The sequence below is a fragment of the Choloepus didactylus genome, chromosome 14 (assembly GCF_015220235.1).
Source record: "Choloepus didactylus isolate mChoDid1 chromosome 14, mChoDid1.pri, whole genome shotgun sequence".
Taxonomy (NCBI): domain Eukaryota; kingdom Metazoa; phylum Chordata; class Mammalia; order Pilosa; family Megalonychidae; genus Choloepus; species Choloepus didactylus.
In genome coordinates, this window is record NC_051320.1 from 69064619 (window position 1) to 69078856 (window position 14238).

At 31.7% G+C, this 14238-nt stretch overlaps 1 protein-coding gene and 1 long non-coding RNA gene across 9 annotated transcripts in view; one reads left to right on the top strand and one right to left on the bottom strand.

The window, feature by feature from the left end:
* Positions 1-14238, bottom strand: part of CSMD3 (CUB and Sushi multiple domains 3) — a 1408207-nt gene that overhangs the window by 641513 nt on the left and 752456 nt on the right. For all 8 annotated transcript variants that reach the window (XM_037802758.1, XM_037802757.1, XM_037802756.1 and 5 more), the window contains one exon: positions 4094-4197. In XM_037802758.1, coding sequence (XP_037658686.1) covers positions 4094-4197 — 104 coding nt within the window. The remainder of the gene's footprint in view (positions 1-4093; positions 4198-14238) is intronic.
* LOC119508998 lies at positions 3584-13797 on the top strand. Its single transcript, XR_005211611.1, has 3 exons — positions 3584-3711; positions 11259-11398; positions 13351-13797. It is a non-coding gene; the product is annotated as an uncharacterized LOC119508998 (long non-coding RNA).

Genomic DNA, 14238 nt, shown 5'->3' on the forward strand with positions numbered 1-14238 from the left:
GATATGTGAGTTTCCATTTGCACTTTTGCCTGGGCCCTGCAAATGCCATGGGCAGGCCTGCAGCTGCAAAATTAAACTTACTAAGAAACCTGTTTCAGGTTCACTCATATTTACATCAGTGTCTTTGGTGACTAGAAATCTAGTAACTTCTCTTATTATATAGTCTTAGAGTTCAAAGAAACTTTTTATCTAAGTCCAACTCGATAAAATCTCTGTTAGTTGGTCAGCCAACTTCTGGGTGAACACCTTTAGGGAGCAAGTGCTAGCTAAGTTGTGAGTTAGTCATCTTTACTCAAGGTAAAGAAATTTGTATTTTCACAGAAGTATAATTTTACTTCTGAGAAAGAAAAGTAAGTTTGAAAAAACAGAGTGATATTGAATGAAAATGGGAATCACAGATTTTTCAAAATTAAAATACTAAATTGAGAGAAATATAACAAGTGATGAAGTAGAAGTACTACACAAACTAGAGACAATATAGCAATAGTAACATGAGAAAAAAAAAAACGTAACACTGTCTTCTTTCAACCTCCTAGCAGCAGCAGAACAATCTCCACTTTGGTCTGAAAAATACATTCTCCATTTGACTATTTATTCATTTGGGTCATAAGGGCAATTTATTATTCTTTGTCTGGTCTCCGGTGGTCTAGCTAACTTTGTGTTCACACTCTTCTTCAAAAAATCAGTTTAAGGATGTTGGGGATTGAACCATGTACCCCACAAGAGGCATGTTCAAATCTACATCTACATTCTTGGAGGTGTGGGACCTTTAGAAGATGTTATTTTTAGATAGGGTGTGGTCAGATTGAATCAGGGTAAGCCTTAATCCACATTATTAGAGGCTTTATAAATAGTGGACATCTGGAGCAGTCAGTCAGAAGATGCCAAAAGTTAGAAGAAGCCAGGGAGGAGATAGAGATTACCATGAGGTGGAGGACTGCCATCACTGTAATGCTACCGACCCCAGAAGAAAGCATGGCCCCGTCGACATCTTGATTTTGGATTCTAGTCATCAAAACTGTGAGACAATAAAATCCCATTGTTGAGCCAACCAGTGTGTGGTATTTGTCATAGCAGCCTTGGCAAACTAAGAAAAAAGCCTATTTCTTTCCCTTAGTCACCCCCTGCTTATTTCATCTGTATGATCTTATCCATTTAGTATAGGTTTTTACAATTCACTTTAAAATATCCCCATTCCTGTCCTCAAATATAAAAGGAAATAGGGTCATCTTACGCACCTGATAATTACAATTTTGAAAAGGATGACAAAATCATTAATGAAAATTCTAGATTTCTTTTTTAGACAATTGAGGTCAAATGAGAATAGTTTCAAAACTCTGTCAAAAGGAGTATGAAGAAAGTGGGGATATGGTGGCATGTGTAAGTTTGTTTGATTAAGGAAGAGTTCACTTTTTAGATGATGCATGGCTATATTTTAAATATACAGGACTTTTCTCTCAGTTTCTAAAAATTGTATAGTAAAGACCATTGTTATAACTCTACAATATTAAGTTTTGCAAAAACATAAGATATATATGACAACAAGGTCTGAAACTGAAGAACTTTGCATATGTGTGCTCATCTTATAGCCTTCTGATTACTTATATATAATGGATTTTTTCTTTCTCTATCCTAGTACTTCCACACTCTCACTAAAGAGCCAATTTAAATCTATTGACTGAATGTTCTAAAGGTAATGGTCACAGAATAAAGCTTTAATTTTTATTCCTACTAGAGATGAAGTTCTCAATGGAAGCTTTGAAATGGATAGTATAGAAAAACCCTCTTGGGTACTTGCATTTTGAAAAATAATTTTTAATTGCTATTTGTGTCATTACTGTAATAATTTGTTCTGTAAAAAGAATATTAACAGAAATATTAAAATTAATGATTGTCTTCCTAATTTTTCTGTTAACATTGGGATAGAGTGACTTCTATGGTACTCAAACATTATTACTACTAATGGTTTTTAATGTCAAGGATTGTATAAATCACTTTTTAATACCAATAAATGTAGTCTTTGCAATTTAGCATTAGGGTTGTATATTTAAGAACACAATTCTGTCATCTTGCTTCTGTGTCTTTATGGATTACTACAAAGATGTATGTCCTTATCATTTTTCTGCCTATAACCATGTGACATTAATTAGTTCAAAGATATTTTTTAAGACAATGGCTAAAGGAAGATATAACATCTCTGATTCAGGATGTTAGCTGTACAAGATGATTTCCAATATTTCATCCAAAGTTAAGATACAAACTTTTTTTATGACAGATTAGGGGAAAAAGACTTTTAAGAAATATTTAGTCAATTGAATAGCCAGCCTGTCTTTTCCTGTCCACATTTTGAAAAATCTAAACCTGAAATCCAGTCTGCTATCTTAACAGAAATAGGGAAATATGTCCCATCACATATGTATTTTGCAGTTTCATCTCTGACAAATAGATGAGTCAAGCAAATATGTACAAAGATAGGTCACAAAATGTGTGAGGATCATTCACCTGTTATGAGGTGTCAGATAAAAAGAAGCATTTTTATTTGGAAAACAATCAATAATAAAATTAAGATAAAACAATCCAAATCTTGTGTTATAGCATGAGTTGCATACTCTAATGACTACAGACCCAGGCAAGCAATGCCAAGGTGCATAGAAGCTGAACATAAAATAATACAGGGAGTAGGGGATATGGAGAAACTATACCCTCTATATAAGGATAGAAAAGAATTACAGCCAATTTTTTGCCACATGAAAATCCAGGCCTAGTCTTGCCAGTTTGTCAAAAGAAACAACAAATTCTGATTTTTATATGTAATGTCCAGTTCTTTAAAATACTCGACTTAACAAATAAACAAACAAACAAACAAAAAAATCACAACTGTGGCCAGGTCAGCTCTGGGTCTGCCAGTGTCCAAGTCAATTCTATAGTACAATGAAATCTGAACTATCAGGTATAAAACCTGAGGAAATGTAGAATATTCCTGGAAAATATCAGTGATGTGTTTAACGGACTCGGAAAAATAATGATCCCTTTTAGGAGATAGAGCTATTTAAAAAAAATAAGAGCAACACAATCAAACCTGTAGGGCCTGTAAAATTCTGGCCTTTGTCTCCATCAGACTTTAGGAAGCACATGATGGAACTGTAATAGTCTCAGAGACAGACAACCAAATTTTGTTTATCGATGGTATCCTAGTTTCAGGGGTGAAGTTGGAGGGTGGGGAAACAGGAAAGGTTGAAGTTAAGGTCAAGAGTGTATGAAGACAAGTAAGAAGAACAGTTTTTTTGTTTGTTTGTTTCCTTTTTCTTCTTATACCAGGTACTTTTGATGCATTTGGTTATTAGACCCCATCTGCAAAACATCAGGTTAGATAAACCTGAATTATAAAAGAAATACTGGGAACCTCCTGGGATGCCTTAACCTTCTGAGGTTCATAGCAGAGAAAACGACATACTCTCCCTGAAACAGTCCTCGATGTTACTGTCAGAGGCAGATCACGGAGATGAGTAGACCACAGACCTGACTATAAATAAATTTCTAATGTTTCCTTTTTTTTTAAATGTGTGTTCATTCTTTTAGATCACATGAAGAGCCACATTTGATATATTATCTCAACACAGAGTGCTTCATTAACTAGGTGCTTCAAGTTTCAAGCCACTGGCAAACTCAACTTATAATCTTGATGGCTAGATAAGATTTTGCACCCAGTAAGTAAGTACTACTACTCTTTAGTATCAGCATCATAGTCTCTGGGATCAATTTTATGCTTATCTTTTCAGTCTCATATTTTCCTGTGGGGACAAGGGTGTTTTCACAAATCAAGACCCCACCAACCACTCTGAAATTTCACTCTAGGCCTCCATTTTAAAGGGCCTCTGTGTGACAGTGGGTACTAAGAAACTGTCTTTGGACTGAATGTCTGAGGCCTCATTGACAAGGACTAATAGTACATTCTAGGTTGGTCATAATAACTAAGTTACCTACATTCTTCTGGTAGTTGTAATGTGATGGATCGACGTAAAGAAAATAATTTATAAATTCTATAAATATCTGATATATCAAGACAAGAGTAAATAAAACATTGAGAACTTACACTTGGAGCACTGTCCTAGGGTCTCCAACTTCGCCCCCATCACCAATCGTCAAAGTATCATAACCAATTTCTAGATCGAATTCCTCAAAATTTATCTGGATAACCTAGGAACAAACAGAAGGAAACATTAAAGATATACTGCATTATGTAATTAAAAAAAAGACAGCAATGGCAGAAAAATATGTAAAATGCACATTTATACACCAACTCACTAAAATTTAATGTTTTATCCTATTAGTAGACTTATTTTAATATAGAAATATTTAATATATAATATATTAGTAGGCTTATTTGAGTATATAAATATATACTTTAACATATACATATATATTTCATACTATGATAGCAGATGATGTCACCTTATTTCTGAATTTCATGGCTTTTACTTGCTATGTTATATTTTCCATAAAAAGTTTTCATAGCTTTTGCTTATGGAATGCTTTTATTTGAAATATCTGAAGCTTAATTAATGTAAATCTACTTTAAGAAGGCTTTATAAAAATATATGTAGGAGGAGACTATTTTTCATATATTTGTGTATATTTTTAGAAAGCTGACATTTAAAATGGTATGCTATTTCCATTAAATATTAAAGTTAAAAAAATGTTAGTGCTAAATTTGACTCTAGATCACCAGATTATATGGCATCAAGTGTATCCTTGTGCATCCTTTGGTTACTGAACCCCCCAAATATTTTAAAATGTGCTGGCAAAACTGGAAGCACAATACTTAAGATACATAATACCATGGCTTATAATTTAGTATTATTTCTACCATATACATACTTCACACACCTATGCAAAAATTCATGTTTAATTAAATTGCAATTCTTAAATTATGAACTTATTATAAATCTACTTAAGAATAAGTACAGAAAGAAATTAGATAAATGCTGTCCTATATACAATCACACCTTGAGAAAAAATAATTTGTAATAAAATACCATTAATCACCTGTTAAAATGAATGCCTGATGTTACCAGTATTAAATGAATAAATGAAAAAGACATCTCCTTGATGATGTTCATAATTATTTTCATTTGCATTACTAAAAATTCTAAAATTGAGGCATTTCATATTCTGACTTTTTGAGCTATATGACAAAAAAATTTTTTGATTATGTGTATTTCCTATAGATTTTATATTAGCATTGACTAAAGCAATTGTTTTGGCCAAGGTTTAATATAGCATATATGGAAAATATTGAATTATACATTTTCTGTGGTCATAATTTTAAACAAGTGTTGCACTGTTTTATATACAGTTAAATATGAATATTTTCAGCTAACAATTACCTGTCAATGATATTTAGGGTATTTCCTACTTTGTGCTATAATAAGTAACACAGTTATGAACAATATTGAACATCTTCTTGTTCAAATATATAAGTATATAACTAAGTTATATATTTAATTGCGTAATTGCTTGGTCATAACAAAGCAAAAAATCAACTTCAAAATTTTATGCCATATGGTTTTCCAAAACTGTTTTACCAGTTTAAATGCTCACAACAGTGTATGTTAGATTTCATAATTTCTGCCAATCTTGAAGGTATAAAAAGTGATTTTTTTTTTGCATTTTCTTCATTACTAATTGAATTGGTATCATTTTATGTGTTTATTTGTCATTTGTTTCTTTAATGACTATAATTTTGACAATTTTCTCCTGTATTGCTTGTCTGCTTCTTTTTAATTGCATAAATTCTTTGTTAGTGCTTCTTCAATTTTTTTCCACTATAGCACACACAATATTAATATTTTTAAGATGCAATGAGGTGAAGAGATGAGGAACCTTGCAGAGTTGGTCTTTAGTCCTTGACCTGCCCTGCCATCCAGAGGGGTGAGATCAATATCTTAGTTCCACTTGTTATATTCATAAATACCACTGGGCCTGGCTTATCAATTGATAAGATCTGCTTTACATATTCTGGATACTAATCCTCTACATGTTACATGTGTTGCAATATCTTCCTCACATTTATAACACTATTGTTTTCCCACTTTTTTTTGTGAAGTCATGAAAAAGATAAATTATTAATATTAATGGAGTAGAATTTGTTAATGTATTATTTTATGAGTCCCAGCACTTTCGCATTTTCTGTGATCTAAGGTCATAAAAATAATTGCTTCAAAGTTTTAATTTTGGGGAATCGAATTTTTAAAAGGTGTCAAGTAGGCATCTGTGTTGGACAGAATTCTACGATGGCCCCCAAAATTCTCACTCCCTTGTGTATACACCCTGTATAATCCCCTTCCCTTGAAGAATTTTGACTACTGCTGAGTCATTTCTCTTCCATATATGAACTTGTTAAATGCCTCAGAAAATCTTTTTGGGATTTTGATTGGAATTTCATTGAGTTTATAAACTGAGTTGGTGAGAATTGACATGTTTAAAGTATTGATTATCTCTAACCAAAAAACCTGGCTTATCTCTCCACTTATTTAGGACTCTAGATATATTTTAATAAAAGTTTATAATGTTTTTCTATACATGTGTTGCAAATATTTTTATGTTTATTGTAAATGGTAAATATCTTTAAGTTACATTTCCAACTGTTTATTGTTGGTATATAGAAATGAAATTTATTTTTGCATATTGATCTCATATCCAGGCATCTTCCTAAAACTTCCTCATTATTTAAAAAAACATTTGTAAATTATTTTTAGTTTTCTCTATTAAAAAAACCATGTCATCTATAAACAATAATCTAGTCTTCCTTTCCAAACTCATACTTTATTTCTTTTATTTTAACTGTCTTGAGTCTCTGATATAATGTTTCAAAGAATGGGTGATTGTTGGCTCCATAAAATTATTCTGGATTTTAAGAGAAAGCTTCAAATGTTCCACCATTAAGAATATTAATTATGTAAATACACATTATGAAGCTAAGGAAGTTTTCTTCTTTGGATTCCTTGTCTGGTTTTAGTATCGAAATTTTACTGGTATCATCAAATGAGCTAGTAAGTGTACACTTGTTTTTCTAGTAACCAGAAGTAATTCTATAAGACTGGTAATAATCTATTTCTTGAAAGTTAGGCAGAACTCACCTGTAAAAAGATCTGAGCCTTTTTCTAGGAGGCAGGGGCTGACTTTTCACTACCAATTCAATATATTTTATATTTACAGAGCTATTCAGGCTTTCTGATTTTTTTCTTGAGTCAACTTAAGCAAATTTTAATTTTTCTGGAAACATGCTAGTGCCATGCATGTTTTCAAATTTACTGTCACAAAGTTTGTGACATTATCTTTTCATCTATGCTAGCACCTTTATTTTGTCATTTTTCTTTTCTAATATTACTTATATGTGTTTTCTTTCTATTTTAATACTGAATATCACCAGAAATTTATCTATTCAATGAATATTTTCTTAGAATAAGTTTTTTTTAATTAATATTTGATATGATATTATTTGTGGAAATTTTGGTATCTGTATAAAATTGCATGCTTCATTCATTATTGCTCTGGTTTCTTCTCTTCTAAAGTAAACATTTATAGTCATAAACATTCCTCCACATATCATTTTGTGGTAATTCACAAGTTTTGACATGTATGGTGTCTTTATTATTGCTTAGATTCTAATTATTTTTAGTTTCCTATATTTTCTCTTCATCCTTAATGAAATATTTAAAGTATGTTAGTTATTTTCAATTTATGTGGAATTTTAAAATTATCATTTCTTATTGATTTATAATTAAATTTTACTGAGTCACTTAGCAAGTTCATATAGTAATAATTATTTGAAATTTGTTGAAACTTTATTATTATGGTCACAATTTACATATATTCCATGCATGCTTAAGAATGAATATTCTCTAATTGTTGGGTGTCGAGTTCTTTACATGTTCTTTATATGTTCAATTTTATGACTTTGGAAATATTTTCTTTGCTCAATATTTCAAAAATTAAGAAACATTGCAATTTCCCATTATGATAGTGGACTGGTCTATTTTTTCCTTCTTCTGATTTATTTTCTACATCTTTTGAGGCTATTTCTGGGATGCATATGGGTTTAAAACTTCTATATCAATAGAAAATTTTATAAAAATCCTGTCTAGTTTTCATAACCTTCCTTTTTTAAGTCTACTTTTTCCTATATTAATATAATTATCTACCTTTACTTTTAATATTTGTCTGGTATCCTTGTTCCATTCTTTTACTTTCAAAACTTTCCTGTCTTTAGTTGAATAACTCAGAACTGAATTTAAAAAGAAACAAAAAACAAAAAACAAAACCATTTAATCTGACAATTTTTAAATTAGTTCATTTATAATTATTGTAATTGCAGTATATTGGACCTTCTTTCTATCACTTTTACTTACTATTGGCTTACATTTCTGTGATTTTTTTTCTTGATTTTTGTAAAATTTGTTTCTTTTCTTATTTCAATTTCTCCATATATTTGTTGGAAATTATTTTCTTTATTTCTATTATTTTCCTGGCTACCTGTAAAATTTTATCATGCATATTAATAAAGTCAGTGATCTGATAAATTACATTGTATAGAATTTTAGCTCTAATATTGCTTTTTATTTATACAGGAAATATTTATTAAGATTTATTTACATTCTCAATAATTTTTTTTTACGAACTATTCCTTACTATGGGTTCTTTTTTTCTCTTTTTCTCTTTTCTTCCTTCCATTCTTTACTTCCTTCCTTCCTTCCATTTATTTATTCCTTTCTCTTTTCTTTTTCCTTTTTGAAAAAGAGCCTATAAAAGTTTATTAATGTAGCTCTATTGTTGGCAAACTCTTTCACTTTTTGTTTATCTGAAAATATCTTTCTGTTGCCCTCATTCTCAATGGTTAATTTTGCAAAATTTTAGATTAACATTTATTTGTCTCCAAAGCTTTTAAAGATATTTTTCTATTGTCTTCTTGCTCCTAGTGTTGCTGTTGCAAATTCTGCTTTTAGATAATTATCATTTGTTTGGAGTTTATTTCTCTTTCTTTGGCTGCTTTAATATCTTTTCTTTGTCTTTGATATTTTTTCAGGTCACTATGGAATATCTGGGTGTACATTTCTTTTTATGTGTACTCCGGGTATAAAATATCATTCTTATGCATCTGGATTCATGTCTTTAATTAATTCTGGAATTCAAACATTATCTCTTCAAATATTGTCTCTTTTCCAGCCTCTCTCTTTTCTCCCTCTATGATTCCATATAGATGTGAATCAGACTTCCCGATCTCGTCTTCTGCATCTCTTAACCTGTTTTCTATAATTTCTATTTCCTTATTTCTCTATGTTGCCAACCATATAATTTCTTGAGGTATATTTTTGGTGCATTAATTCTCTATTCACTAATACATCCAACAATTTGCTTAAATTTCAAACATATTTATTTGTAAAATTTCTATTTTGTTCTTTTAAAAATATGACTAATCATTTTTATAATCTCTTGTTACTTGGTAAGTTTTTAAAACTTCATTTTTATTTTTAGACCTTTCATATATTGGTATTTTATATTGTATGTTTGATTATTCCAATATTTAATGTCTTTCAGTATATTAATCCATTTGTTATTTCTATCAACTCATTCATAACAGTGTTTTTCCCTATGTATTTAGATATATTTGATAGTGAACTCATATTTAGTTGCACTCATGCTTTGGGAATACTAAAGGCCTGAACTGGGAATAATTTCACCCATTTGCTTCTGACTACATCCAGTGGTTACTACCAAGATGGAGCCAATTTAACCTCCTTTGTGGGTTTTTGTTAATTTTGAAATCTCAAAATGTTGTCACATTTATCCAAGGAGACTAGGCCTAAAAGTTTAGTCTCCTATTCTTGAACTATGTTGCCATTTTCCTCCCCACTAAATCAAGCTTTCTTTTCATTTCAGCTACTTGTTTTCATTTCACATCACTGTACTTTTCATGTATGTATCTATGTATATATGTGTATGTATTGTTCTTATAGATTTTCTTTGCTTTCTTGTGAACCAGCAATGCACCAAACATTGTGTTTCCTGTACATATCAAGGACTTCTTAAAATTTCGGTGGGGGAACCTCTCAGGATACCTCATGTTGTCCTGTCAGAAGAGGAAATTCCATGATCCATTTCATTGCAATCCATTTCACAATAGACCCATGAGTGCACTGCAGTTAAAATTAGGCAATGCTGCCTTTTATATGTTTTACAAAGCTTAATAGGCTAGCTAATACAAATTAGGTGTCTAATAAATACCTGATTGACTGATTGCCAGTTCTATGCCAAACAAGTGATTCTCAGTATTATATGTCTATGTCCTTAAGCATCTGGATATCCATTTCATGCTAGATTTTATTTTCCTTGAATTGCAACTGAGATTCATGAATGTGTATATTTAACAATGAGAATTCTACTTCTTTTAAATTAAGTGATGAATTAATTACTAACAAATCCATACACTTTCAGATAAGCACTTAACCACTGAGATGTCACTGGAATTTTAGACACATAATTATTAAAAAGTTTCAGTGACACAATCACTGAGCAGTTAGAACAGTCTGAATATGCAGAACACAGCCACTTTAATTTGATTTCTTTAGACCTGGTTGTAACATTTTTACCAGTGTATCTCCATAGAAGTGATACCTATGCATTAAAATATAAAGACTAGCTTTGCCTCAATTGATGCAGTTAATATAAATAAAGCATTATAGTAAAGCTGAAACATATACTGAGATACATCATACAGAAGAAAAAAATTCTTTAATAGACTATATGAAGGAAATTTGGAAAAACTGTTCACAGCTATAATGTCATAAGTAATGTCAGGAATCTGGAAGAAATTTTCCTTTTTTATGCCTTTTCTTACAATATGAAGGTCAACAAGTAGCCACTTTTCCATCCATTTTTTCTTTGTATATGTGGAAACGAAATGAAGAGGTAACATAAATAATAAACAAATAGCCAAAAATGCAATATAGTGACTTCTCTATATATTTAATTGGTATTAAAGTTTAAATATTTAATAGGGAAATAGAAAGAGTATCATGCGTATCAATAGAAAAAAGAATGCCATACTTGTTTGCCTCTTTTACTTGTTTGAAATCATTTATGGAAAAAAAAATCTACATTTGGTTCATAGGATTGATGAAAGAAAAGCTGGAATCATGAAATATGCCCCTAAAATATGTAAATAATTTACAATTGTCTTGATTTTTTTGTTTGTTTAGTTTTTTAACAAGAGATGCTACTCCCTTAGTCTCCATTTGAGAAGCGGTGATTCCAACTGGTTTATATGTTGCTACTAATGCAATCAATTAAAGACAACATCATGCATTTAAAATTTTGGCTTTCTAGAAGAGAGACATCTGTAAGTAGTATCAATATGAAATATTTAATACTGAGTAGATCCATTTCTCATAAGACTTTAAGACAGGGCTTTTCATTGGGCATTTAGTTAGAATTGTTACAAAATTTATGTCTCATAATTCTCATCTGAAGCATCTAAACAATTTTAAAACAATGACTACTAAATCATTATATTTGATACAGTCATGTGGAATCCTCACTTAATTATACACTATATACCTGTGACTCATGAGTTTTTTTTAACGGCAAATATTTTATATTGTATGAGGCACTGCAGTCAGTACTCCATAGGCACTGTTTTATTTTTAAAGCTAAAAATAGATGCAGTGGTATTTTGTGCATTGTTTTGGCTACTCAGCTTCTGACTTATGTTAGAGGAATGAGGAATCTTGATAGTAAGAGCTCCCAGCATACGCCCCAATGAACAGATCCTCAGCTCTCCATCCCTCATTGCATACAGAGTATAGGCATGAGACCTAGGCTTTCCCAATCAATCAGACACACAACTTCCGTTTCTGAATTAGAAAACAGAGATGGTATATTCTGACAAAGGGTAGCAACAGCAGCAACAACATGCAGTATCAGGGGCAACACTAGCTGTAACACATAATGAGATGGAAGGTCTAGAGCAATGCTGTCAAATAGAAACATGTCAGACACAAATTCAAGCCACATATGTAAAGTAAAAACTTCTGGTAGCCACATTAAAAAAGTAAAAAGAAACCAGTGAAATTAATTTTAATTATATATTTATATAACCCAATATAGAAAAAATATTAATTCAAATATAATATAAAATTATTGAGATATTTTATTTTCTCTCTCTTTCTTATTAAGTCTTTGAAATCCATTGTGAATCATACACTCACAGCATATCTCAGTTTGAGTTAGCCCCATTTAAAGTGCTCAATAGCCATACATGGCGTGGTGTCTATGGTACTGGATAGCATATATCTAGAGCCAGCAGCAGTGGTGGTTCCAGTTGTGACATTCAGTTTTCAGAGGAGGTGGCAAAACCCTTGTCAGACAGATTTTGTGCTGTGACTTTAGCTGTACTCCTGGTTGCTCCCCTTATGCTGGCCTCTGTTGCGAACCTGTTTTTTTGCAGGCTTCACTGCAATCCTGCAATCAACTCATTGGCATTTTGATAAATTACTTTTATTTTTTAGTTGCTTACCACTGAGAAGAAAGAAGGCAAAAATTTTCAGACTAGGGAGTAGAGTGCCATGTTTTAAAAGACCCTAAAATGGGAAACTGGCTAAGTGGAGGACATAAGGTAGCAGGCAGGAAGTCCTCCCTTATTCCAGGCTTGGAATGTAGTGAGTCTGGCTATACATTTGTGAAACAGTTGGTTTAATTGTTCCTAATGTAGCTAAGATCGATTCCAGTTGTAAGTATATTTGAGGAGGGCCGCATTTTTGTGACTTTAAGAGTGGTTGATCCTATAAGAAAGACAAACTTCAGCTAAGTGTGGACCATCTAAAAACAGATAAATAAGATATTTATCAGAAGGAGATTATATTGAAGCAAAGGCAAGCCAACTATATCCTTAAGCATTCTCCATTTGACCTACAAATAAAGGAAGATTGAAAAATGTAAGGTACCTCTTCAACCAAGTCTTCTGTCATAAATTGCCTGTAGGGTGAAGTTGTTACACTGAAGGCGGATGAATAGGTAGACTGCAGAGTCTTAATACAAGGTGACATAAATTCTCAGACTCAAAAATAATTTTTGACTTTGTGTTTAATAGCCCATGGAATATGCTGGAAGAAAATTGACAGGTGCTTATGTGAAAAACCAATCCGTTTTATTGGAGTTATTTTGTTAAAGAAACACTAAGCCTGGCCAAAATAGTGTATAATTTTACAAACCACTAAGACCCACTCCCAATCCCAACAAAGATAAGAAGTGGGCTAAAGTTTGTTTTTTTGTTTTTCTCAATATCCATTTCAGATGGGACCATGGAGAAATAACAGAGAAGAGAAAAAAAAAAAACAAACAAACAATAAAGAACTTACAATTGGATACACAATACCTCCAATAGAAGGGAGAAGAAAGTTCTCTCAGAGATCAGAACCAGAAACCATGGAGGATTATTATGAGCAAATCCCAAAGAGGTAAACTGGGTTCTGCTACATTCCAGGCTAATCAAGGAACTCATTCTACTGCCAAAGAAGATAGTCTTCAATCCTGTCCAGCAGGATATGGTATTGTGTTATGGACCAGTAACCACTGTGTAGTTTCCATTTTTCCATTCTCTCCATTGCTCAGTAGAAGTTCTTATTGCAGTTACCATGTTGCTTTTTATCATCCTCCTTGTTCACCTCTGATCTTTTTCTTCTTAATAGAACATTGATTTTGTTCAGCAATGTATCCTCCTCTGTACATCCTCATGCATCAGGGACTGCTGATTTTTTTTTTTTTTTTTTTTTTTTTTTGAATACAGCAGTAAGCATAACAGGAAAAAATAAAATAAAATAAAAATAAATCCTTTCCCTTATGGAATGTTCTAATGGGAGGAGAGAGATAATAAACAAATAAAGAAGTACAAGATATCACGTATCAGATGGTGAAGAGTGCAATGGAGAAAAATAAGCAGGGAAGGAGAATAAGGAACCCAGAGGGAAGGTTGCTATTTTAAATAGAGTGGTCAGGAAGGCATCTTTTGCTGATCTTATACCAAGTCCCATGGTATGAATCCTAAACAGTCTATCCCCATATTGGCAGTTCCAATACATTAGTCAAAGATTGGATTAGATATTAGTATGTGTCATAGTTTCAGTCAATGGAAGATGAAGGGAAATCCACTGGAGGGTTTTTGGGAAAGCTTTTCTTGGTGCT